The 26,021-nt window shown below is 33.8% G+C and overlaps 1 protein-coding gene across 9 annotated transcripts in view; it reads right to left on the reverse strand.

The window, feature by feature from the left end:
- The window catches only part of dnc (phosphodiesterase dunce), a 760,818-nt gene that overhangs the window by 165,529 nt on the left and 569,268 nt on the right, over positions 1-26,021 (reverse strand). For all 9 annotated transcript variants that reach the window (XM_072526397.1, XM_072526398.1, XM_072526399.1 and 6 more), the window contains one exon: positions 8,043-8,107. In XM_072526397.1, the coding sequence (XP_072382498.1) occupies positions 8,043-8,107 (65 nt within the window). The remainder of the gene's footprint in view (positions 1-8,042; positions 8,108-26,021) is intronic.

The following is a 26,021-nucleotide window of genomic DNA, read 5'->3' on the forward strand; positions in this document are numbered from 1 at the left end:
TTTGGAAGTAGCGGATACTGTTATACTTTTAAACTGGCAAAACAATAGCTAAAAACGATGGCGAAGATTTGACCTTAGGATCAAGAGTAGTAAGCAAGCCACTGCGTATTTTTTAATAATTTATTTAGCAGCAGATACCAGCGGATTATTTTAGTTTACAAGTTTATAAAAATGTGGATATCGAGTAACGGCAACCGTAAGAGAAAATTAGCGACGTGTCCTATACATGATACATACAACAACTCTTGGTAAACAAACTCGCGGATCATGATTTTCGATTTGATGTAAATGGAAAAAGACTTTTTTAAATGAAACGATAATAAATGTGTTACTATAGCATCTAATTTTGATAATATACTCGTAGAACTTCTCGCACAGCTAGTAGATAGGATCACGAACTTAACGGAAAACATCTATTTCTTAACCGCCAGTGTATAATACATTTATAAGAGGTATGGATCAACAATTCTTGTTTTTTGGAACATATGCCACAGAGCTAAGAAGTGATATTGGCCAATATTTACAAGTCTCATTATTATGGTATTATGTAGCAGTTCTCTACCTAAAATTGACTCTTAGTACAAGACGTATAGTAGAAAGATCGAAAACATCAACATTCAAAGTACTTACAGACCTAATATTCAATGAGAAAAACCATGAAGAGGCGTGAAGAGCAGACAGGATGTCAAGGTGAAAAATTGTAAAGCCAAACCACTAACATATTAAGGAAAATGTACTGTAATATTGTTTAAAAATTAATTTATACAATGTTTTATACATAAAATATAAACTTATTTGTATTAGATGCAAATAAAAATGTTCATAAAAATTCCCCTATATGAATATTTAATCATCCCCACATTAAAAAAAATTCATTTAACTCACAGCCACTGTTTGTTTGTTGTGATTTACAAAAACGGCTCTTCTCTAACCTGTATTAATTATGGAACGATCACATTGGTCAATTTCACAAGATCGATTAGAATGTAACATAATGGCTATTTCAACTTTGATATGATAAAGCTTTAACGTGATATACAGTGTTGTATTATTATAGTATATATTAGTGTGATTTTTGTTTATATACGCCTTCTGCACTTACGGTTTATTCGTAGTCTACAATTGTTATGAATATCGTTTTATTTTATTGATGTTAACAAATAATCTGCAAGGCATTTTTAGTATTTAAATATCATAACCACCATTAGTTCCTGAGGGACTAGATGTAAAATATAATAAGATTAAAATAGATAAATTAAATAAAGAGAATACGATTAAAAGACATTGTACTTCCTTTTTGTCTATTATACATCTATTGCACCACTGTTTTTTTTTTTAATTTATTTTGTTGACCTGCTTATAAACTTAAAAACGTTATACATCAGAACAACATATGATCTTCATGACTTAATGGAACAACGCAACGTCGACTAATAAAATCTAATGAAACAGAATATAGATACCTGCAGAGAAGAATAAAAAGGGAGATCAAATTAGCCAAAGAAAAATGGATGAGAGAAAGGTGCGACGAAATGGAGGATGTAATATCTAAACACGACTTATTTAATGCACAAAAAACTAAAAGAAATGAGTAACATATTTAAAAAACAAGTTCCTTCTGTACTCGTTGACAATAATAACAAAATTATTGTAAATGAGCACGAAATAAGAAAAGAATAGCAGCTGTATATATCAGAGTTGTTTGAAGATGACAGGAATAATATTGACGAATTCTACCAAAACTGTACTGACGGCCTAGAAATTATGAAATGCGAGGTAGAACACGCTATAAATAATACTAAAATTAGAAAAGCTTGTGGTCCAGATGATACACCAACTGAGTTGCTGAAACTAATAGAGGATGATAACATAAAAGTAGTAGTAAGACTTTGTAATTCAATATATAACACCGGAGTGATTCCCACAGATTGGCCCAAATCCATCTTTGTCGCAATACCTAAAAAACACAATGCGATAAAATGCTCAGAACATCGATTAATTAGCCTAATGAGCCACACTCTTAAAATTTTCCGAAGAATACTTCACATCAGAATTAGATGCAAATGCGAAGATCTCGAAGATACCAAATTTGGTTTTAGAAATGCTATGGGAACCAGGGAGGCACTTTTTGCGCTTAACATCTTATTCCAAAAATGCCGTGACCAAATACTGAAAAATATCGGAATAGACAACAAAGATATTCGTGTCATTAAAAATTTGTACTGGAATCAAACTGCTATCGTAAAAATTGGAGATAACTACACCGATGAAATCTCCATACAAATAGGAGTCAGACAAGGTTGCATTTTGTTATTGTTGTTGTCATTGTTGTTTGCCAGCATTGTTCAATGTTTACTCGGACCAGTTATTTAAAAAGGCACTTGAAAGACAACCACATGGAATAAAAATCAACGGGGAACTACTTAATGTGATTAGATATGCAGACGATACAGTAATTCTGTCAGATAATATTGAGGTCTCCAAATTCTGCTTAATCGTATTCACGAGGTAGGAGAGGAAATGGGCATTAAAATAAACTCAAACAAAACCAAATTTTTAGTGTTTAGTCGTGACTCACATCCCGATGCAAAGCTTTAATTAAACAGAGTCCAAGTTGAGAAAGTTCACAAAATGACATATTTGAGAACTGTGATAACGGACCAACTACATCCAGACATAGAAATAAAACGTAAAATAGCAATGACTAAAACTACTTTAATGAAAATGGAGTCATTTCTTTGCAATATTCATCTCAGTTTAGAACTAACACAAAGAATGATTAAGTGCTATCCAAAAGTAGTGATCATGAACATTATTGAAGCATTGGAAATGTGGGTTCATAGACAAATTCTGAAGACACCTTGGACAGTAAGGAAAACTAATGAAGAAGTACTCAGGAGCGTCAACAAAGATAGAGAACCTGCTAAAGACTGTTAAACATCGAAAAATGTCTTATCTGGGACATATAGTAAGAGGAAGTCGATATAAAATATTACAACTGATCCTTAAAGGCAAAATAGAGGGCCGTAGAGGTGTAGGAAGAAAACAAGTTTCTTGGTTAAAAAACATTCGTGAATGGACACAGATATCAAATACAGGACAATTATTCCATATTGCAGAAGATCGAGAAGCCTTCGCAATGGTGATCGCCAACGTCGGATAATTCTGATATGGCACGCGAAGAAGAAGAAAGATCTTCATGACAAACTACGCAGGTTATCTTCTTGTTGGCTGGATATACCTTGTCTGTAGTCTTCCCTTTTTCAACTTCCAATATAGTGCTTGGAACCTTCTTCGTCCTGAGTTGTTATACGTCAGATATGTCTCAGCCATCTTAAAATGACGTTTCATACAATCTTCTGGTTTTTTTGTCCTACTTAAACAAACTCATCCTTGCTACGAGTTGACCCAGGATACTTACATTAGACCTAATCACAAAGTATAAAAAATTGATCATTGGGTTTTCATACCCTTCTTTCAACATTTTCAAGGCCGCATTATAATTCATTGTGTGTAAATCTTAAAATATTTTGCCTGTTTCTCTCCTCGTATGCTTGTCTTTAGGTACTGTATTTTAATATCTAGTGTTACTTTTATTAATAGTGCATCTATTTTTTGTATCTGTTATATTCTCGTGCAAAATTATCAACAACGTCTTCTTAGAAGCTGTTGCATCCTTGATTACAAGTAAGTACGCAGATATTCATTAGTTCTTCTACTCATGATTTATTCTTTTTTTTTTTAATTTTTAAAAATATTTACCAACAATCGATTACTTGTATTTCCTAATTTCTCTTGTTCTAAATATACATTTTGCATTTTAATTTAAACTTTTAACCTTCCAATTCCGCAAAATTGACCTACCTGACATTGTAGCGAGGAATCTATTTCAACTGCCTTTGGTTGTATTTTCACACTTCGACAGTGGTTTTTGGTTTTGTATGGAACTGGGCTACATCTCTTCAGGTCGCTAATATGGGCAGTCTTCTTTGAAGCTCTAATATGTTTTAACGCCCTACTGCTGCTATTTTGCTCGAAGGACCAACGATAAATTCAAAAACATTTGTCTGTTGTTCATGTTTGTCGATCAACGATGAAACAATAAACAGAAAAGAGACTGATCTAAAAAACTACGCCCAAATTGGAGTCCCTCCCTTATTTATCAATAAATGCATAACATTAAAAACAAAACATGTGTTAGTCTTTGAGATATCCTTGTATTTTGTAGCTATGAAACAAAATACTTATTTCAGCGTTTTTGCAATATATTTGAAACACTTTTTATTTATCCATTTAAAAATGTAAAAATTAAGTTAATGTAAATCATGTTAATTTGACGTTATTTAACATGTATTCCAAAATATTGTAGCCAAATCCTTTCTAGCAAATGTTTGATATGAAGAAGTGACATAGTGTATACATAGTAATAACTAAACGATATTCTTTTATGTTTTTTTTAATAACCAAATTTAGATGAAAAGAGCATTCACTAATTAGTGAATTATTGAGTGATGTAGCAGCGTATCTAGGAAATGTGTCGAAGTGTCTAACAAATGATCAAAAAATATATTTATGTTCATACCAGAAATCATTGATCCATTTGCCAGTATCAGTCTTAATTTTTGGCTGTGTATGATATTTATGATTGTAAATGATTCGTCTTGGAACTATAAAAATAGTATGTATTAAAATTTGTATCTTCTTATAGTTCCATGACCGTTATCGATCGTCGGATATAATGTCGGCTACCATATTCGCTATCGTGACTTTTTTGTCAGCAGCTCTAAATAGTGCTGGAGTCGATTTTCCGTACCATTGTCCTAGATTTTTCAGCCATGATGTTCTTCTTCTACCATGACCACGTTAACTTGGATGTTTCTCTGAATGATTAGATGTAAAAGTTCGTTTTTTTCATGGTGTCTTTTAATGCAATCGAAGTATTCTACATTTCGTCTCTTTGTTACATTGACCAGTTGTGTTGTTCGGTTCAGGCGTCTACTAAGGACCTCCTCATTTCTAACTCTGTCGACCCGGCTTATTCGTAGTAGTCGTCTATATAATCACATCCCAATGGCTCCCAAGAGTTTAAGCATCGTCTCACTTAGGGTCCATGCTTCCACTTCATACAGTAGCACTGGAAAAAGTGGCAGTGTGTCATTCGAACGCGAAGGTCAATGCTAAGATATGCCGTTTTGCTCGGCTCGGTTTTGTTCTATACGGCTTTTAATTTCTTCGGCAGCTGACATTGATATTACTGCCGAGATGCACGAGTTTTTCTACTCTGTCCACTACAACATCTCCGACTTTTATACCGTCATCCTGTATATAGTTTTGTTTGCTACCTATCATATAATTAGTTTTCTTAACGTTGAATTTTAACCGATACTGATCACACGTTTGCTTTATTTTGTTCATTAGATTTTGAAGGTCTTCTTCCCAATTAGCCAGCTTTAAGGTATCGTCGGCATATCTAATATAATTTACGGGTACACCATTAACAATAATATCTTCTGTTGTCTCCATTGGGGCTTTCTTAAATATTTCTTTTGAATACAAGTTAAAGAGTAAAGCCGATAGTATACAGCCTTCTTCTTCTTCTTCTATGGCACTACAGCCCAAAATGAGCCTTGGCCTCCTTTATTTTTTGCCTCCACCCTTGTCTGTCTGTGGCTGCTCTTCTCCATACACGGACTCCTAAAAGTGCTTGTGCGTCGCTGCTTACTGTGTCTTCCCAGCGCTTTCTTGGCTTTCCAACTGGTCTCTTTCCCTGCATTCTGGCAAGTATACAGCCTTGCCTTACTCATATTTTTATATTTATTTCATCCGACAGTTATTGTTCACCTTTTATTCTTGCCACTTGATACCAGTATAGATTTGTACTTATTCGTAAATATTTATCGTTCAATCCAGGTGTTTTCAATATTGCTAACATTTTTGGTATGTCACACTTTGTCAAAAGCTTTTTCAAAATGGATTGCACAGATATATACATTTTTTATTTATATCTCTGCATCTCTGGATCAGAACTTGGATACTGAACAAGGCTTCCCTCATACCCAAGCCACTACTAAATCCGAATTGAGTACTGCTAATTCTCTCCAATAATATCCTGTATATTCTGCTATGTATTACTCGCAGGCAGATCTTCAAAACGTGACTCATCAGACTTATTGTCCGATAATCACTGCATGTCTTTGCACTATGTTTCTTTGGTATTGTGACAAACGTCGATTTAAGCCAATCAGTTGGTAATATCACAGTGTCATAAATTTTGTTAAAGACGCCATACAGTGCTTTAATTTTATTTTCTCCCAAAAACTTTAGTATTTCAGCACTTACTTCATTGGGGTCAAGTGTTTTTCCATTTTTTGTTGTTTGTATTGCCCATGTAACCTCACTTTCTGTTATAGATGGACCTGTTATAGCAATCAATATATAGTGTTCTACTCTTGCATATTCAATAGTTTTGATCAATTGAGATAGTTGTTTATGTTTGATTCCAGTGATCTCTTTTAATTTCTTGTGCAGATAAAATGTATCACGTTTCTTTTCATATTGTTTAATTTCATTACATTCTTTACTATGAAATGGTGTTTTCGCATGTCTTATCTTCTGCCTGATTATTGCGTGGATCCTCGTGTATTCGTTTTTATCTTTATTTCTGATTTCTCTTCTTTGATTAATGAGTCTCAGTATTTCTTCTTTCATCCACCCTCGTTTTCTTCTTGTTTTTATTGCACTTCCATTTTGTTTCTTGAACGGTCTTTAATATACCGTTAATTATCGTCCAGTTTTCCTCAGTACTTTCATCTTTACTTGATGCCTTGATGATCAACTTTATTCTTTGTTCTAATACACTGGTTATTTCTTATTTTACGGTATCATTCGACATCTTTTCTCTATCAACAGTAACTGTTTGCTTATTAGTCCTCTTTTCAATCTCAGTCTTATTTTTCCTACCAGAATATTGTGCTCTGTTGGTACATCTGCACTTGATTACGTTTTGACTACTAATACTGAATTTCTGTATCTTTTATTTATAAATATGAAGTCTATTTGGTTACGAACCATACGTTCAGGTGTATCTGCTGGTGATCTCTAGGTGTAAAGACGAAGTTGGAAGTTTGAAAATTGTGTTTGTTATTACTGGTTGCTTTTCTGCAAAAAAAGATGCCAACATATCTCCTCTTTCATTTCTTATTCCCAGACCCTATTTTCCTATGATATCTTCCTATTCTCCTTCACCAATCTTTGCATTAAAATCTCCGAAGGCAATATTAATCTTGTGTATCTTTGTAGATGGTAATACTTTTTCTAAATCATAATAGAATTTTTCCATTTCATCGCCTTCGTAGTCTTGTGTGGGTGTATATGCTTGTTCACATTTATTGTTTTTCTTTGTATTTGTAACATTAGTATCCTGTCTAAGAATAGGACGATGTTTTTTACAGTTTAATCTGTTTCCTTTCTTACAATTATGGCTAGACCATTTTTGTGTTTTGAACTGTCATCTCGTGAATAGTATACAATGTGATCGGCTATAGTTACTTTATCAGACCCTGGTTATCTATTTTACTTTTTCCAACTATACTTATATTTAGGCGCTTCATTTCTTTTATGGTGTTGTGAGCCTTTTCTGGTTCGTACATGCTTCTTACATTATATGTACTTATTTTTCTTTCATCAGAAAATGTATTCATGCTTTTTCATGCAAGGAGCGCCCGTACTCGGGATCGTTGTATTTATCTCTAGGTGTTTTCCCGTTGCCTTCCTAGAGTGTGTAGTAGAAGGAAATACAGTGACCCATCTGCCCTGGGAAACCTAATAGCTATTCAAAGTCGGAAGAAACAAGAGTTAGCCAAGAGAGGTTGATATGAAAGATTAAAGACATTTCATTTAAAAAAGAGTAATGATCTTCAGCATGCGATAGCATGGAGCATAGAGTACCCGTAATTTTTACAATGTGGACATTCCAACTCCATGGCCTGATCTCAAAATTTGTATACAAAATTAAAAACTGGAATAATTAATATATTACATACCTCCAGGGTTTAAATTTTTTGATTGGGCTGAACTAGAACCAGCCGCTCCAGATGAACGTCTAGACCTGAAAAGAAAAGTAGTGATTATTATTTTATCATTAACCCTTTATTTTTATATTCATACTAATTCAACAAAAACAAAGTTAATAGTAGCTAAGTCTTATCGCTATTACTATTTTTACTTTATCACAGTGTTTCGTTCATTCTTACATCCTCTAATTTTGGTTTACAGCCCGGATCTAATACAGAATATCTACTTTCCTAATCCTACTGTCACGTCCTTAAATGCAATGTGTCGTGTAATCACTGGATATATAGCATATAATAAAGGTGTAATATGAAGTAAACAAGAGAGGGTAAAACACAAGTTTCTGGCGCCTTAAAACTGAAATAGCTAATGGATAAACCTTCTTATTTAAGTGCAATATATCTAGATACAAAACCTCAAAATACGAATGGTTCTATTAGAAATTTACTTGTACAGTGATTAATAAATATTAGATAATCGAATATATTATTACAGGCTAAGATATGGAGTAAACAAAAAAAATTAAAAAAAAAACAAAAATAACAGTTGGAAACGTAACTGTAAACTTGTAGCATTTGTAAATTTTTTGGTATATATTGGAATCCCCTCGTAGATATTAAAACACCAAATAATATTTTTGGTGTATTTCATTTCCTATCGTATGTGTTAAAATACCAAAAAGTATTTTCAATCCTCTTTGCGTAGCCGAGTTGATATAAACACATTTTTAGAGTTTATTTATATACCACGGACACGTATTTTCTTTGATCGAAAGCCGCTTAATATTCTGCGTTTCAAATAAACATCCATTTGGATCGCTGAGAAGGTTTTGTCGGAAAGATAATTGCGACACTTTCGCTGAGGAGTTGTCAAAAGAGATTGTCTTCAGCGTTAGTCCAAATTTTACGTCAAATTTGTAATGTTTCTTATTTTTCCTTCCTTTTCATGGAAAATATGTAGTGTATTGTGGCAGTTAATGGTTCAGGTACAGTTTTAAGTGAGGTTCTGAAAGATATCCACATGTTCCAGTTTCCTGTTTTTTAAGACGCCCAGTTTAGAGTTTGTATCTAGTGGCCCAATTTCAACCTCATGTTTGTATGTTCCTAAGAAGCCGTTTCAGAATACCTTTTCATAGTATGGAGATGAATTTGTTCGTGTGGCAGAAAGTGTACCTAGTTCTACCCAGAGAAATTCCAGTGAAGTCTAGTTTCCACCCCCAGAAATTTTAGTGAAATCAAGGCAACTTTTGTGTTTAAATTTTAAAGGAAAAATAAACATTTTTATTAATAATTGCTTTCATCAGTTAAAAAGATAATTTTTTAATAGATCTTTTAAGAAGAGGTAAATGATGGACCAAGAATATTACAGCAGGAAGTTTACTCCGCAATATCACAGTTAAAGGATGGCAAAGCGGCAGGCCCTGATAATATACAACCAGAACTACTCAAACTAATCGACAACGAATCAATAGCAATAATCGCAAAGATATTTAACAACATATACAACTCTGGAAATATACCAATAGAATGGCTAAAATCTGAGTCTATTGCACTTCCAAAAAAACCAGGAGCCAAAAAAATGTGAAGATTGCCGTACTATAAGCCTCATGAGTCATCTCCTAAAATTGTTCCTAAAGATAATTCATAAGAGAATCTACAAGCTGTGTGAAAGTCAAATTTCCCCCAACCAGTTCAGTTCATAAATGCTGTTGGTACTAGAGAGGCTTTGTTCTCAGTACAAGTCTTATTCCAGAGACGCAGAGACGTCAACTGCGACGTATACGCATGTCTGGTTGATTATGGGAAAGCGTTTGATCGAGTACAGCACGCCAAGATGATGCAAATACTAAAAGGAACAGGAATTAACAACCAAGATCTGAAAATAATTAGAAGTATCTACCGGAATCAGACAGCATATCTCAGAGTTGAACACACTGACTATGTGAAAATCATGCGTGGAGTGAAGCAAGGCTATATTTTGTCTCCTCTAATCTGCAATCTAAAAGAATATTTATCGAAGCTTTGCACGAAACTGAAAAAAGTATTCTACTAAATGGTTACCGGCTAAACAACATCAGATTTGCAGATGACACCATAGTATTTGCGGACAACTTAGAAGACCTACAAGTTCTTATGAACAAAATCACGTATTACAATCAACAATATGGACTCAATATAAACGTTAAGAAGACCAAGCTTATAATAATTAACAAGAAAAGGATAACAGAAGGTCAAGTCTACGTCAACCAATCCCCTGTGACGCACTACAACTACCTCGGCAGCATAATAAATAAAGAATGGACCAACAACCAGGAGATTAGAGCACGGATCGGAAAAGCTAGATCCACCTTCAATCATATGAGGGTCTTCTTCAAGACTCACAACCTCACTCTTGATACAAAAGTAAGAATGCTGCGATGCTACGTCTTCTCTGTCCTTTTTTATGGTGTTGAATCGTGGACCTTGAACGAAGATATGTGAAGAAAACTGGAAGCATTTGAGATGTGGCTATATCGGAGAATGCTTAAGATCCCGTGGACTGACCGAGTCACAAATGAGGAGGTCCTCAGAAGAATGAATAAGAACCGAGAGGTACTGACCACCATCAAATCCCGACAGTTACAGTTCTTCGGACATATTATGCGAACTGAATCCAGATATGCTCTCCTTCAAGCCATCCTGCAAGGAAAAATATTTGGAAAACGAGATCCAGGAAGAAGAAGAACATCTTGGTTAAAGAACTTCAGAATATGGTTCAATACAACATCTGTGCAGCTTTTCCGCGCTGCTGCAGATAAGATAAAGATTGCCATGATGATCGCCAACATTCGTCACGGATAGGCACATCAAGAAGAAGAAGAATAATTTGTTCATTGGCTTTTTGTTAAGAGGAATAAATGAGCTGTTAGATAGAAAGATTCTATGTTAACATAATCTGTATTGTACATGATCAGAACGCAATTTCCTTTGTCAGCTTTTGTTATTATAAGTTTATGAGTTTAAATTTTATTAGAAACGGATTTAACAATTTTAAATTGTGAATGAAAATTTGACCTAACTTTATTTTTAGTAGACTGGTTTAGTGAAAAAAGACATGACATTTTTATGTTAGTTTTTAAAGTGTTTGTGATATTTAAACTATCTATGACACTGTCAATTTCTACATACAGTAACGCAATGTTATTTAAATCAGGTTTAATTTTTATACAAAATATGAGATCCTTAGTCAAAAAATCAAGTTTTTCTTTTGTCAAATTGCAATTAGATAACTTTTTGATCATTTCATGAAATATATGATGAAAAGAAGATTGTTGACTCGCCTGATTAATGCTGTTATTATTATTTTTAATAAAAGGATATTGTTGATTATTACCTGATCGATCTGATTTTAGTTTGTTTAATTTTTGGTTAAGTTGTTCATATTTAGGATGTATACTCAATGCTAAATCATCTTAATGTTCTTGAAGAATTTGTTGAAATGCTGAAAAAGAAGAGGTTACCCCTGCAACCTTATTATATAATATTTAAAGTTGAATGTTGATATTGTTGATCTTGGCATAATGAAGACAAATTTCTTTTCTAAGGAACTTTCTTTCCAAATCTGTTTTAAACTTTGTTGGTATGTTCTTGGATGTCTTACATACAGCAAAATTTGGTGTAAAATGTTGCTTAAGGTTATTAATGTTTAATGTTGCTTTGGTGCTTAAGATATTAATGAATTAACCAGATGTCAATATGTAAAAGTTCTCTCTTTGTAGTCGTAAGTGAAAGATTGTAAACTCAAAATTAGTTATTTATATCAATGTTCTATTATGACCTAGCTCTGAAGATGACTTTGTAAGCCGAAAGCGCACAGCAAGGAATTAAATTGTTCACACATTTCCAAAATACTTTCCTTTTTCCATTTTTTAATTTTTAAATACGATTGTGTCTATAATAGTGATTGATTATGATTGATTTAAATAAAAGTTTAAAGACTCTCGTTGCCCTCGTACATAAGTACAATATCAGCGACAGAGAAATATAATATTCAATGTTAAACGTAAATCTTAAGAGACCTACTATTATATTTACTTAATTACTGTACATGACCTATAGAAAAAATATGACATTTGTGTTTATCGTATTTGTACATTTTGATTAATTTACTGAAAACTAACAGTATTTGAGACAAACTACTAACAATAAAAAAATCTATATAAAAGCATATAATTATTTGTAGAGGAAGACGAGCGTGACACATTAAGCAACAACTAGACCAAAAACATACCGTTACTATAATTTTTCTTAAAAAGCTTGTTCGTTCCGGATGTTACCTATTGAATTAGCAATTATAACAATTAAAAAGTGTTTCCACATCGCATAATTATTCATACCAGGCTAGACAATGGTTTTCGTTGTGTTACGTTAAACAAGCAAGATTTGAGATCTGCATTAGCAACAAATAAGTAGTTATTGGCAGATTTACACCAAATGGCTACGTAGGAAAACAAAATTCAGGCGATAAAATGATAAATTACTATAAAATATATATGGAGAAAAAAAGTTATTAACTCTTTATAGGGGCACATTCAAAAATATTTCAATAACATTAACTGGATAATACGGTTACGTAGAATTCAAAAGTATATTTTACTCAAACTATGCTTTACAAGTTTTGCTGTTCAATGTAGGCATATGGTATCGGTCATTTGCGGTGGGAGAACATCAACCAATGGTTAATGTTGCCAGCCATTTTTCACATGTTTGTAGATTTCGCGTGTTCTTCCGTCAGTTGTTAGGTTAGCTGTGTACGTGCCTACTATAATGATATATAAAATATTTTTTTTGTATATTTATATAAAAAAGACTTTTTTTGGTAAGTAAAAATATATTTCAGTGCAAAACGAATTCAACCATGGTTTCTTGAACCTATATTTGATGATTTGTGTTACATGATATTATTATATAACGTAATAATTGTTAACATAACTTTATCCAAAAATATTGGTAACCATATGGTAACTAATAGGTAAAAGAAATAAAATTAGACTTACAATAAACTACTCTAAACTTTCTAAACTTTGCAAAGCATCTTCAGGTCGAACGGTACAAAGTAAATTAAATGCTGAATTATAAAAAGCCCATATTAGGGTGCTGTCTTATAAAGATATAGATCAAAAAAGGTTATAGTAATTATGCCAATATTACATGTCTGTGTTTATTTATATGCATAAAATTAATTTAGCAGACAAAGTGAAAATCCACAAATTGGTAAGAGATAATCTATTGAATTTTAATAAATTAGATATAAACAAAATACTACTTACATGCATGTACAAGAATTTTTAGATAATGATTCGTGATACATAGTTCAAACTATCCTGTATTGCTGATAATGGGTGATCTTCGGTTAATGTTGTAACTGTTGTAAATGTCTGACAATTAACGATAGAAGTAAGGTATATGTGATTGTTTGTTAAATGAATGTGATGTTTTATACTATTTAAATGATTAAAGTTATTTATATTTATTCAAGAGATTTATTTTAGAAATAGAAAAAGTTAATAGTTAAGTTAAGTTAATAGTTAATTTATTGAATTTTTTTTTACAGTAAAAGGACAGTTATATGACAATGAATGATTTTGGTTGTATTATTTTGTGGGTATGCCACTTCATCACTTTCATTTAACAAACAATCACATATACCTTACTCCTATTACATTTGTTAACATCTCTCCCCTCAAGAAACTTCCCCGTTAATTGTCAGACAGTTACAACATTAACCGAAGATCACTCATTATCGCAATACAGGATAGTTTTAACTACGTATCACGAATCATCAGATGTTGAGCAATATCTCCTAGAATTGGAAACAGCGGCGAAACAGGTCGGTCTAGTCATCAACGAAGACAAAACCAAGTACATGTTGGTTACAAAGGATCCGATAGCAAATGAGGAACGAGAAACAGTCTTTGGAAGTCATACCTTTGGACGTGTTGACAACTTCACATATCTTGGGTCGCTATTGACTGCTACCAATAAAACAAGCGAAGAAATCAAAAGACGAATAAATCTTACAAATAGGGCATACTATGGACTCCAAAAGCATTTCCATTCAAGAAACATTCAAAGAAGAACTAAAATTATTATATACAAAACATTGCCGAGGCCGGTCCTCACATATGGGGCAGAAACATGGACTCTAACGCAGAAAGATGAAAAACTTTTGGAAATATTTGAGCGTAAAATACTCCGCAACATATTTGGAGCTATAAACGACCAAGGGCAGTGGCGCAGAAGATATAATTTTTGAATTGTGTCAGCTCTTTGATGAGTCAGATGCCATAACGTTCATTAAAACACAGCGACTTAGATGGGCTGGACGCATAATACGAATGCCAGAAAATACGATTGCTAAAAATCTAACCACAGGAACACCTGTAGGAAGAAGAAGCAAAGGCCGACCGCGAATTAGGTGGTTAGATGGAGTTGAAACCGACTTACGGATATTAAAAATCAGAAGATGGCAACATGTTGCCAGAAACCGAACAGAATGGCGACGAATCTTAGAGCAGGCCAAGATCCACAGAGGATTGTTGAGTCAAAGATGATGATGATGATCACGAATCATTATCTAAAAATTCTTGTACAGGCATGTAAGTAATATTTTGTTTATTTCCAATTTATTACAATTCAATAGATGATCTCTTATCAATTTGTAGGTTTCCACTTTGTCGGCTAATTCAATTTTATGCATATTAAGAAACACAGACATGTAATATTGACATAATTAGTATAACCTTTTTTGATCTATACCTTTATAAGACAGCACCCTTATATGGGCTTTTTATAATTTCACCATTTAATTTACTTTGTACCGTTTGACCTGAAGATGCTTTGCAAAGTTTAGAAAGCGAAACCGGTCGTTTTGGTAGTAAAATTAAATTGATTGTAAGTCTAATTTTATTTCTTTTCTTCTTCCTTTGCCCTATCCGTTTCGGACCTTGGCTATTAACAAGGCTATTTTGACTTTGTTTACGGCACCTCTGAACAGTTCGGTCGATGTTAGTCCGAACCATTGTCGCAGGTTATGCATCCATGAGTGTCGTCTTCTTCCCGGTCCCCTCCTACTGTCGATTCTTCCTTGGACTATTAACTGTAGCAGCCGGTACTTAGTATGCCTCATGACATGTCCGAAGTACTCAAGCTTCCGTTTCTTTACGGTGAAGATTATTTCTTTGCTTTTGTCTACTCTCTGCATTACTTCCACGTTAGTGATGTGGTCTGTCCAGGATATCCGAAGAATACGGCGATATATCCACAGCTCAAAGGATTCTAGTTTCTTCAGGGTGGCTTCCGTTGTGGTCCATGCCTCTGCTCCATAGAACAAGACCGGGAAGACATAACACTTGACCAGTCTTAATTTTAGTTCCATTGAGATTTTGCTTGTGAACCACTTTTTCATATTGTTGAACGCGTTTCGCGCTTTTTCAATTCGTGATCTTATTTCTGTTGACTGGTCCCATTTTGTGTTGACTGTGGTTCCAAGGTATGTATATGTCTCCACTTGTTCTATTTTTCGGTTGTTTAATGTCAATTGCATCGGAGGTTGTTGTGTTCTGCTGATGAGCATGCATTTAGTTTTGGTTGTATTGAGTTCTAAACCATATTCTTGACTTGCTGTGTGTATGCTTTGCATGAGTCTTTGAAGCTCGTTGCAGTCATTTGCGATAATAACTGTGTCGTCAGCATATCTAATATTATTGATTACCTCTCCGTTTACTTTGATACCCTCCGAAACTTCTCCCAGTGCTTCTCTGAAGATTTGTTCAGAGTATATTTTGAACAGGAGCGGCGAGAGGACGCATCCCTGTCGTACACCCTTTTTAATATCTATCTTCCCACTGTGTAAGTTGCCCATCTTTATCTCAGCACTTTGGTTCCAATAGAGACTGGTTATTATGCGCAGATCCTTGCCATCAATATGCATCTTCCTGAGCATTTCCATGAGTTTATCATGTTTGACCTTGTCAAATGCCTTGGAGAAGTCGATGAAGCACAAGTGGACGTCCTTGTGCATGTCTCTGCATCTTTGAATTAAAACTTGCAGACTGAAGATCGCCTCTCTTGTGCCCAATGCGCTTCGGAATCCGAACTGTGACTCCGATATATTTGCTTCGCATTTGTTATATATTCTATTGTGTATGATTTTGGTGAAAACTTTGGTAATGTGATTTATCAAGCTTATTAAGCGGTGTTGATCACAGTGTTTTGCACTTGGTGTTTTAGGTATGGCTACAAAGGTCGATCGAAGCCATTCCTCCGGAATCTCCCCTTTGTCGTAAAAGGTGTTAAAAAGGCCTGTCAGAAAATCGAGGAAGTGGTCATCCGTTTCGCATAGGAGTTTTATGATCTCGCTCTGTATGTTGTCGGGACCTGGTGTTTTGTCGTTTTTTAACGATGAAATGGCTTTTTCCACTTCAGACCTTAGTATTTCGGGTCCAGTCATGTCGTCATCTTGGTCCACTGTCGCTCTGCGTTTATCGTTAAAAAGTCGTTCTACGTAATCTTTCCATGTGTCAATGAGCTTCAAGTCGTCTGATATAAGGTTACCGTCTGCGTCTATTAGTGTCGGGTGGGGATTATTGGTTTTCGTTTTAGTTGTTAATTCTTTGATCTTTTTGTGCATGTTGTGGTAGTCATATCTTCTGTCGCACTCTTCGATTTCATCGCATTTCTCCTTCAGCCAGCGTTCCTTCGCTTCCTTTATCTTTGTTTTTATATTGTGACTTGTTTCTTGATACTTCACTTGATTTTTGCATTTGTGTTGTCTTCTTTCTTCCATCATATCAAGGATTTCATCCGTCATCCATTCTTTCTTCTTTACGCGCTCCTGTCACACAAGTGTCTTGTTTGTCATTTCAACAGCTCTTTTTATTTCTTCCCATTTAGCAACTGCGTCTTGTGCCGGTTCACTCAAGTTTCCAATGTTTCTTCTTAAGGATTCCTGTACTTGTTGTTTAATGTTGGGATCCTTTAATTTCCTAATGTTTATCTTGGTTTTGTTTAGGCTTCTATACGTTTTAGTTTGATTCCCAGTTTACCCACCACTGGGTTGTGATCCGATTGAGCGTCAGCCCCGGGATAGGTTTTCACTGATGTGATTGAGTTTCTGAATCTTTCTGGTATGGCAATGAAGTCGATCTGGTTTCTTACATTTATTTCTTTCGAGTCTGCTGGCGACTTCCAGGTGTAAAGTCTGCGAGGGGGCAGTTTAAAAAAAGTATTAGTTATCAATAGTTTTTGTTCCTGACAGAAGCGTATGAGACGTTCCCCTCTCTCGTTTCTAGTTCCTAATCCGTGACCACCCACAACGTTTGACACCTTACCTCTTTTACCTATTTGAAATGGACTCACACAAGCAACACATTCATGATTTCATATGGTAACAATTATCAATAAGAGTTTGTCGATTTTAGCGTTTTTCTATTATTGATGAATTCAATAAGATTCCTTCATGTGGTTTCTACGGAAAATTGAAGGGTAAAATACCATCCCCTCGTCAAGTTTCTGATAGCTCCGATACGCAGGATGAAAAAAATAGAGTTGCTGAAAACCTTCGAAAAAAAAATTGTCGAGTTAAAACATTTATTGGTAATAACTTACAAACTTTATTTTATTTCTATTTGAAATAATACTATTTGAATAATTTTAGATGATAATTCAGATATAATACCAAGTGATTCTAAGAACTCCGATTCTTCTGAGAATTTATTGCCAGCGAAGCATGTTCATCAAATAAGGACACAAACTACAGGTAAAATATACATAAAACTTTCTACTAACTCTTATTTTAATTTTAATTTTAGAAAATATAATAAACGACCCTGAAGCTGTTGATCAACCTCCTGGAAAAATTAAAAAGTCAGGAATAACATTCAAAATACACTCTACAAAGACACTCCTAAAATAAATAAGGAACTACTCCCTCCATTGGAGTATTTTACCAAACTGTTCTCACTAGATATTTTAGATTACATAATTGAGCAAACAAATTTGTGTAGCCCTCAAAAAAAGGCACAAGCATTGGTACTGATCCTAATGAGATGAAAGATTTTTTGTAAATTTTGTTGATGTTGGGTATAATAGATCTTCCTTCCTATGAAGGTTATTGCACCAGTGGAACACGGGTGGATGACAGAAGAAATACTGAGACTTATGGATCGAAGACGAGAAGTCAGAAATAAAGATAAAAACGAATACAAGAGGATACACGCAATAATCAGGCAGAAGATAAGACACGCGAAAACACAATTTGATAGTAAAGAATGTAATGAAATTGAACAATATGGAAAGAAACACGATACATTTCATCTGCACAAGAAATTAAAAGAGGTCGCTGGAAACAAACGGAAACAAGTATCCCAAAGTTAAGAAGACAGAAACGGACACAGAATATTATACATCAATGAACAGTTAAAAGAATGGGAAAACTACATTTCTGAATTATTTGAAGATGAGAGAATAGATCACTATACACCGATTGCTATATCAGGTCCATCTATAACAGAAAGTGAGGTTACACGTTCAATACAAACGGCAAAAAAATGGAAAAGCACTTGGCCCCGATGAAGTAAGTGCTGAAATACTAAAGTTTTTGGGAGAAAATGGAATTAAAGCTCTGTGTAATCTCTTTAACAGAATTTATGACACTGGGATATTACCAACTGATTTACTAAAGTCGACATTTGTCACAATACCTAAGAAACATCGTCCAAAGACATGCGGTGATTATCGGACAATAAGTCTGATGAGTCACATTTTGAAGATCTTCCTGCGAGTAATACACAGCAGAATTTACACGCTGTTAGAGGACAGAATTAGCAATACTCAATTTGGGTTTAGGAGTGGCTTGGGTACAAGAGAAGCCTTGTTTAGTATACAGGTGTTAGTACAAAGATGCAGAGATATAAATCAAAATGTGTACATTTGTGCAATCGATTTTGAAAAGGCTTTTGACAAAGTCCAACATAACAAAATGCTATAAATATTGGAAACAGCTGGATTGGACGATAAAGATCTACGAATAATTACAAATCTATACTGGCATCAAGTGGCAAGAATAAAGGTTGAACAAGAACTGTCGGATGAAATAAATATAAAAAGAGGAGTGAGACAAGGCTGTATATTGTCGCCTTTACTTTTTAACTTATATTCGGAAGAAATATTTAAGGAAGCCTTAATAGAGACAACCGAAGGTATTATAATGAATGGAGTAACCGTCAACAATATTAGATATGCTGACGATACCTTAGTGCTTGCTAATTGCAAAGACCTTCAAAATCTAATGAACAAAATGAAACAGACTTGTGATCATTATGGATTAAAACTCAATGTTAATAAAACTAAATATATGATAGTTAGCAAACAAAATTATAGGATGACGGTATAAAAGTCGGAGATGCCACACTGGACAGAGAAGAGAAACTCGTGTACCTCGGCAATAATATCAATGAAAGCTGGGATTCAACCGCAGAAATTAAAAACCGAATAGAACAAGCCCGAGCTGCCTTTGTAAAAATGAGAAACGTACTTTGCAGTCACGATCTTAGCATTGACCTTAGAGTTCGAATGACAGCTTGCTACATCTTTCCTGTCCTGCTGTATGGAGTGGAAGCGTGGACTTTAACTGAGGCTATCCTTAGACGCTTGACAGCCTTTGAGATGTGGGTATACAGACGACTACTGAAAATAAGCTGGGTCGACAGAGTTAGAAATGAGGAGGTCCTTAGACGGCTGAACAAAACAACACAACTGGTCAATATAATAAAGAAACGCGGTCACATTATGAGACACCCTGAAAAATATAATCTTTTACATCTGATCATTCAGGGAAAGATTTAAGGTAATCGTGGTCCTGGTAGAAGAAGAACATCATGGCTGAACAATCTAAGGAGAGCTGCTGTCAATAAAATCACGATAGCGAATATGGTAGCCAACATGATATCCAACGATCGATAACGGTCATGGAACTAGAAGAAAAAGAAGGAACACGTCTGGAACAAGTTGCAAGCCTGATGCTGATTAAATGTTTTAAACTTCTAAAAAGATTCATTCATTGTAATAATAATGAACATATAACACAAACTACAACAGATAGGTTTTTCAAAATATGTCCGCTTTTAGAAAAAGTTAGAGAAAATATTAAAAAGTTTCAAACTGAAAATGAATACTCCATTGATAAAACTGTGGTAGCGTACAAAGGAACACGAGATGGAAATTTACGTTAGTATATCAAAAGTAAGCCGCACAAATGGAGTTACAAATTTTTTATTCTATCAGGGGCGTCTGGTTATATTATGGATTTTATTTCATACCAAGGTTCAAGCATCTTAGAAGAATTAAATGGCACACCTAACGAACTAGGGAAGGATGAGATATAACTAGGTGTGGGTGCAGCTATTGTTATATCTTTATCAAAATCAATACACATTCCTAGTAAGTTAACAGTTTTTTTTTTCGACAATTATTTTGCAGTCTTACCACTTTTTATATATTTAAAAGAAAAAATGGGTAAGTAAATGGATAAAGTAATTGTATTGTCAAGAAGCATATTGCACGGAATAGCACCATTAGGTGCAGTAAAAAGGAACAGTAAAATTTCAAAAACCAAAATATATGTTACATGCCCTTTCATTGTAAAACAGTACAATAAACATATGGGAGGCGTAGATACGGCTAATGCATTAATGGGGTTTTACAAATCTCCACACAAAGCTAAAAAATGGTACTTTGCAATTTTTGCCTATATTGTTGACATATGTGTGACGCATGCTTGGTCACTGTACAGACTAGACTGTAAAGGTTTGAACATAAAGTTCATGCCTCTGAAGAAATTTAGATTGGACATTACAAAAGCATTATGTCAAGCTGGTTTCAGAAGAGGAAGACCAAGTTTGTGCCAGGGAGGTTTTCTAAAAATAAGATGTCCAGTAGTTGAACGGCCAAATGATTTAGCAAGATTTGATTCTTATGCACATTGGCCAATACATACCACAAAAGGAAGGTGTAGGTATTGCGTCAAGAGATCGAGTCGTGTAAAATGTGATGCACGGCTCTGTCTCACTGAGGAGAAAAATTGTTTCAAAGCTTTTCATCAAAACAAAAAAATTTAAACTGTTTTGTGTTCTTGTCACCATATAGCTGTAATAATAAAAAGTTTAGTAATTTTTGAAGTTTATGTTGGAGACCTGTTAGTGTATCGTTACCTGTTACGATATGGTTACATTCTATAATTTGTTCCAGGATAATGTTTCAGATATATAAATATCAATATTTGATTATACTTAACATTTAGAGACTGTTTATATAAATAACTTATTTTAAAAGCCATTTTAAAGTGGTGCCCTTTAAAGATTATAATATACAATATTACCGTATGGTTACATGTACCGATAAAGGGTTAAGATAGCCATCAAAATCGTATTGTAAGCAGCTTGTTAATAGTTTAGTCACCGCCATTTATGAATTGAAATTGCCAATATGGTTTGCTCATAGTTCCATATTTTTTACCTCTATCAGGCTATGATCCACTGTTTCGCATCTGGGAATTGGCTGATAAGGTTAACAATCGTTTCGATTTGATTCCAAAAACGGCTAGATTGTGTGTTGATGAGCAGATGTGTTTGACCAAACTCAAGCATCGTCTTCGTCAATTTATGCCAAATAAGCCGCACAAATGGGACATCAAACTGTTTGTGCTTTGTGATTCTCAAGGTTACGCATATCGTTTTGAAATTTACAACGGTACAGGCGACAATATAATTCTTCCTGGCGCACCCGATCTTGGAAGCACATCAAACGTTATTGTACGTTTGTCACAGACCATACCCAGCTTTTCTCATCACATCCTTTACTTCGACAATTTCTGTACGACTTTACCTTTGTTAGTTTATTTACATGCAAGAGGAATCTATAGCTTTGGTACAATACAGACAAATAGAATCCCAAACTTCCCTTAAGCTTCCGTTGTATAAGGATATCAAATATGAAGAAAGAGGATATTCTGTTGAATATCTTGGATCTGCGTACGGTGTTGATTTCAGTACAATTTCATGGAAAGATACCAAGAACATGCGGCTGCCATCGACATACGTTGGCATTGAGCTGTTTTTAAGAGCAAATCCAAATCAACATGCAAAAGTACCACGATATGATCGAAAGAAAAAGAAATACATGGAAGTCAACTGTCCGCAGATCATTTGCGAACACAACAGTCATATGGGAGGAGTCGAGCTGCTGGATGGATTAATGGGTCGCTACTATATTAGAGCGAAGACAGGTAGTGCAATAGTTCGAATTTTCTACCACTTGATCGATATATCTGCAACAAACGCGTATATTTTGTACCGTCGCATACATGCTGAAAAATCTAATGATTCGAGCAATATCTCAGCGGAATATGAAAAGTTGTTGCAGCTAGCAGAATTCAGAGAACAAATTGCTGCTCCTCTCGTTGTATTCAATAAAAAACGTGTACTTGGCCAAACTTTAACATCAAAATCACAATCAAGCTCACCGCAACCAACTACTTCTGGCATTGGAAAAAAAGCAAAACATCCCATTGATGACATTCGCTTCGACGGTATTGATCACTTTCCACTTTGGCTCAACAAAGAGAGTGGTAAAAAAAATGTTACTTTTGCAAAGTGTCGAAAACTCAATGTGTGTGTAGCAAATGTGATCTTCATTTATGTTGTTCTAATGTCAAAAACTGTTTTTATAATTATCACCATAAAAAATAGTGTACACACTTTCTTTTCCATTTGTTTTTAAGTTTATTTTAATAAAATCCATTCAAATAAATAAACGGCTATTTTTAACTTAAACCGGCAAGGGTCCCCTGAGGACCCCTTTACCTGTTTTTACCTGGAATCCAAACAAAAATTCATAATTACATTTTAATAGCTTTTCTAGGTTTCTTAATACATTATTAAATTCCCAACTACATAGAATAATTTTTAGAATCTTGTCCTAATCTAAGTCCTAATGAATACCAAGAAATGTGTGTGTGTGTTTAGCACTATAGGAGTCATCTCGAAGAAAACCAAAATGTAGAGACAGGAAAAAAGAAGAACAGCATTGATACAAAAATCCCGATAAGAAAGGAAAAATAATGTTTAATATAATTAAGTGGGTACATTAAAATAAAGTGATGTCCAACAGGGTGCACATAAGACATTAGAGATCACTAAACTTAGAATCACTAAAATTAAAATAATTAGGATAATACCAAGTAACCATGTTTTTATTACTTTTAATAGCTTTCATAAATAAATTATAATATATAAAGTTAGAAGATCTGTGGCGATATATATCTACATATTAGCAGCAAAAAAATAGTTTATAGGTTTTCAAGCATTTCTTAATGTGTAAGTATTGTTTAGGAAATTTTATTTTGTAACAAGACAAAAGCTTTCAGTCACACGTATTTGTGATTGACGTAAGCTATAATCATTATATAAATGTATTAAAAATATTAAATACAACACATTTTGTTCCGTTCTCAAACAATACGAATTTGATAAGCAAATAGTTCCACGAAATATTCGCAAACAGGTATCAATTACAGAAAAAAATCAAAAACATTCGATAAATCCCCATGTACCACAATATTTGCTCTGTACACATTAATGAATGAAGCTTCCTCCTTAAATGAAATACGTAGTGCACTGTTTACATATCGGCGTTAATCACATGATTACGATCACTAAAAGCGTGTTAAAAGATTTATGTATGCAAAAATATAATTCTGAAAATTATTTATCAATAGGTGTTATTAATTATATCACAATCAAAATTGCTCGGTATGTATATATTAGGCAGCCTGCCAGGAAAAAAATATAATCCAGGCGATTAACTGATTTTATACATTTTTGTCTCTGTTAATGCGGTTAAAGCTGTAAAATTATGACCCTAAACTATAGTGATAAGTGATAAGGAAATAATGATTAATTTTTTTATAGAATACAGATTTGCATGACAGAACATCTACAAACGTTATTTAAAATGAAGAGTGACTATCGGAATCATTTGCTTTCACCCCAATTTTTAAAATTATTTTAGATGCTTTTTAACTATCAGTTTGGGGTTGAATATCTCTTTTATCTCTTTTTTTAATTTTTTATTCTTTTCCATGTTTATCTATTTCTTCAAAATAGTTCTTTCCAAATACCTGGAAATACATGAAAAATAAAGAATAATTGTTTAAGTTCCAGTTTCGGCATACACTGCATTAAGTATAAACTTTTACAAACTGAAATTTCCAGAGTATTAGCAATAGAAATTTATATTAACTAAATACGTAAACATATAACACTGACTTTTATTACTGTATTGATCACTGTATTTACTTTACTTTACCTTTCGCTAATCAAAATGATGAGTTCAAACTAAAATATGTTTATTTAAAAGAAAGTGTTTGACTGTATTGATACATACTTGAACCGAACGAAGAACGATGAATTCCAACAAATTTTTAAGTTAATTTACAAAATTGACTTAACTTCACTAAATATATAGCTAGTTTCAAAAAAGTTTATATCATCATCATTATCTTTATCTCTACGACGATTCGGCTTCCCTACATTAATTTTTGCAATAAATTTTTAAATTTAAGCCTTTATATTGTTTTTCTGCCTTTTCTCCTACTACTACTAGTGCCACATCTTGACTCCCCCCTATGCCTTTTTGATAATTTACAATTTATCTAATAATTCTTATTTCCGCCATCTGTATTCATTGTTCACTTTTTTAACTCTTAAAATTACGTGCCGTAAGTCCTTACAGAAACAAAAGAGCAGGGAAAAAAACAGACGAGTTTAAAGATTTTGTTCATTTCTATAGTGGACTAGGAAAAGACAGAAGGGCAGCAGTAGGGATACTCATAAAAAAAAGGTTGTCACGAAATATTAAGAACTGGGAACAACTAATGAAAGGCTAGTAAGAGTTGAGATGAATCTAAAAGGGGGCGACTTAGTGCTAGTAGGCGCATATGCACCTTCTGAAGATGAAAAGGACGAGGTAAAGGATAATTTTACGACGAATTGACTAACTTAATATAGAGTATTACTACTAAGAAAAAATTAATTCTACTAGGTGACTTAAACGCAAGAAACAAATGAAAAGTGATCGGTCCATTTAGAGAAGAAAACAAATAAAAACGGTAAAAGATTAATAAGTTTCTGCGATCATATGAATTTAAAGATAATAAATGGATACTATCAGCACAAGGATATTCATAAATTCACATAAACCCAACCAACTAGAATTTTGAAACCAATAATCGATTACTGTATATGCAAGGAATATATTCCACAATAAAGATTAATAACGTTAGAATTAGTGGAACAGAGTATAGATCTGATCACCATTTACTTAAAGCGTCACTTCTATTTATATTTAAAGGAAGCCAACGACAAAATGGAAATGAAAGTTCAATGACACTGCAAGACATTTCAACAAAGATACATAATCTAAAAGGTTTTGAAAATGAGTCTACCCAGTTTTTGTATCGAATGAGGTTGAATTTAAAATTACACCATGTTTGTTATTCCTCGCCAATTAATACATACAACGACATCATAAAAGCTTTGGACAAAGCTGCAATGGACGCTATTGGAGAAAAAAAATAGTATAAAGATTAGAAATGAATGGCACAATAAAGAAATAGAAGATCTTGTGGGGAAGAAAAACGATATGTATAATAAATAGCTAGAAATAAGGACCTTTATGATCGGCAAGAGTATAACAGTCTAAACAAAGAAGTAATCAGATCAGAGTGGCTTTCGTACTGGTCGTTCTTGTATAGACAATGTGTTCTGTGTAAAATCTAAAACAAACAATAGAAAAGCGCTTGGCAAACAATGTGAAGACACACATCGTATTTATTGATCTTCAAAAGGTATATGG

This window comes from Diabrotica undecimpunctata, chromosome 3 (assembly GCF_040954645.1).
Source record: "Diabrotica undecimpunctata isolate CICGRU chromosome 3, icDiaUnde3, whole genome shotgun sequence".
Lineage (NCBI taxonomy): Eukaryota > Metazoa > Arthropoda > Insecta > Coleoptera > Chrysomelidae > Diabrotica > Diabrotica undecimpunctata.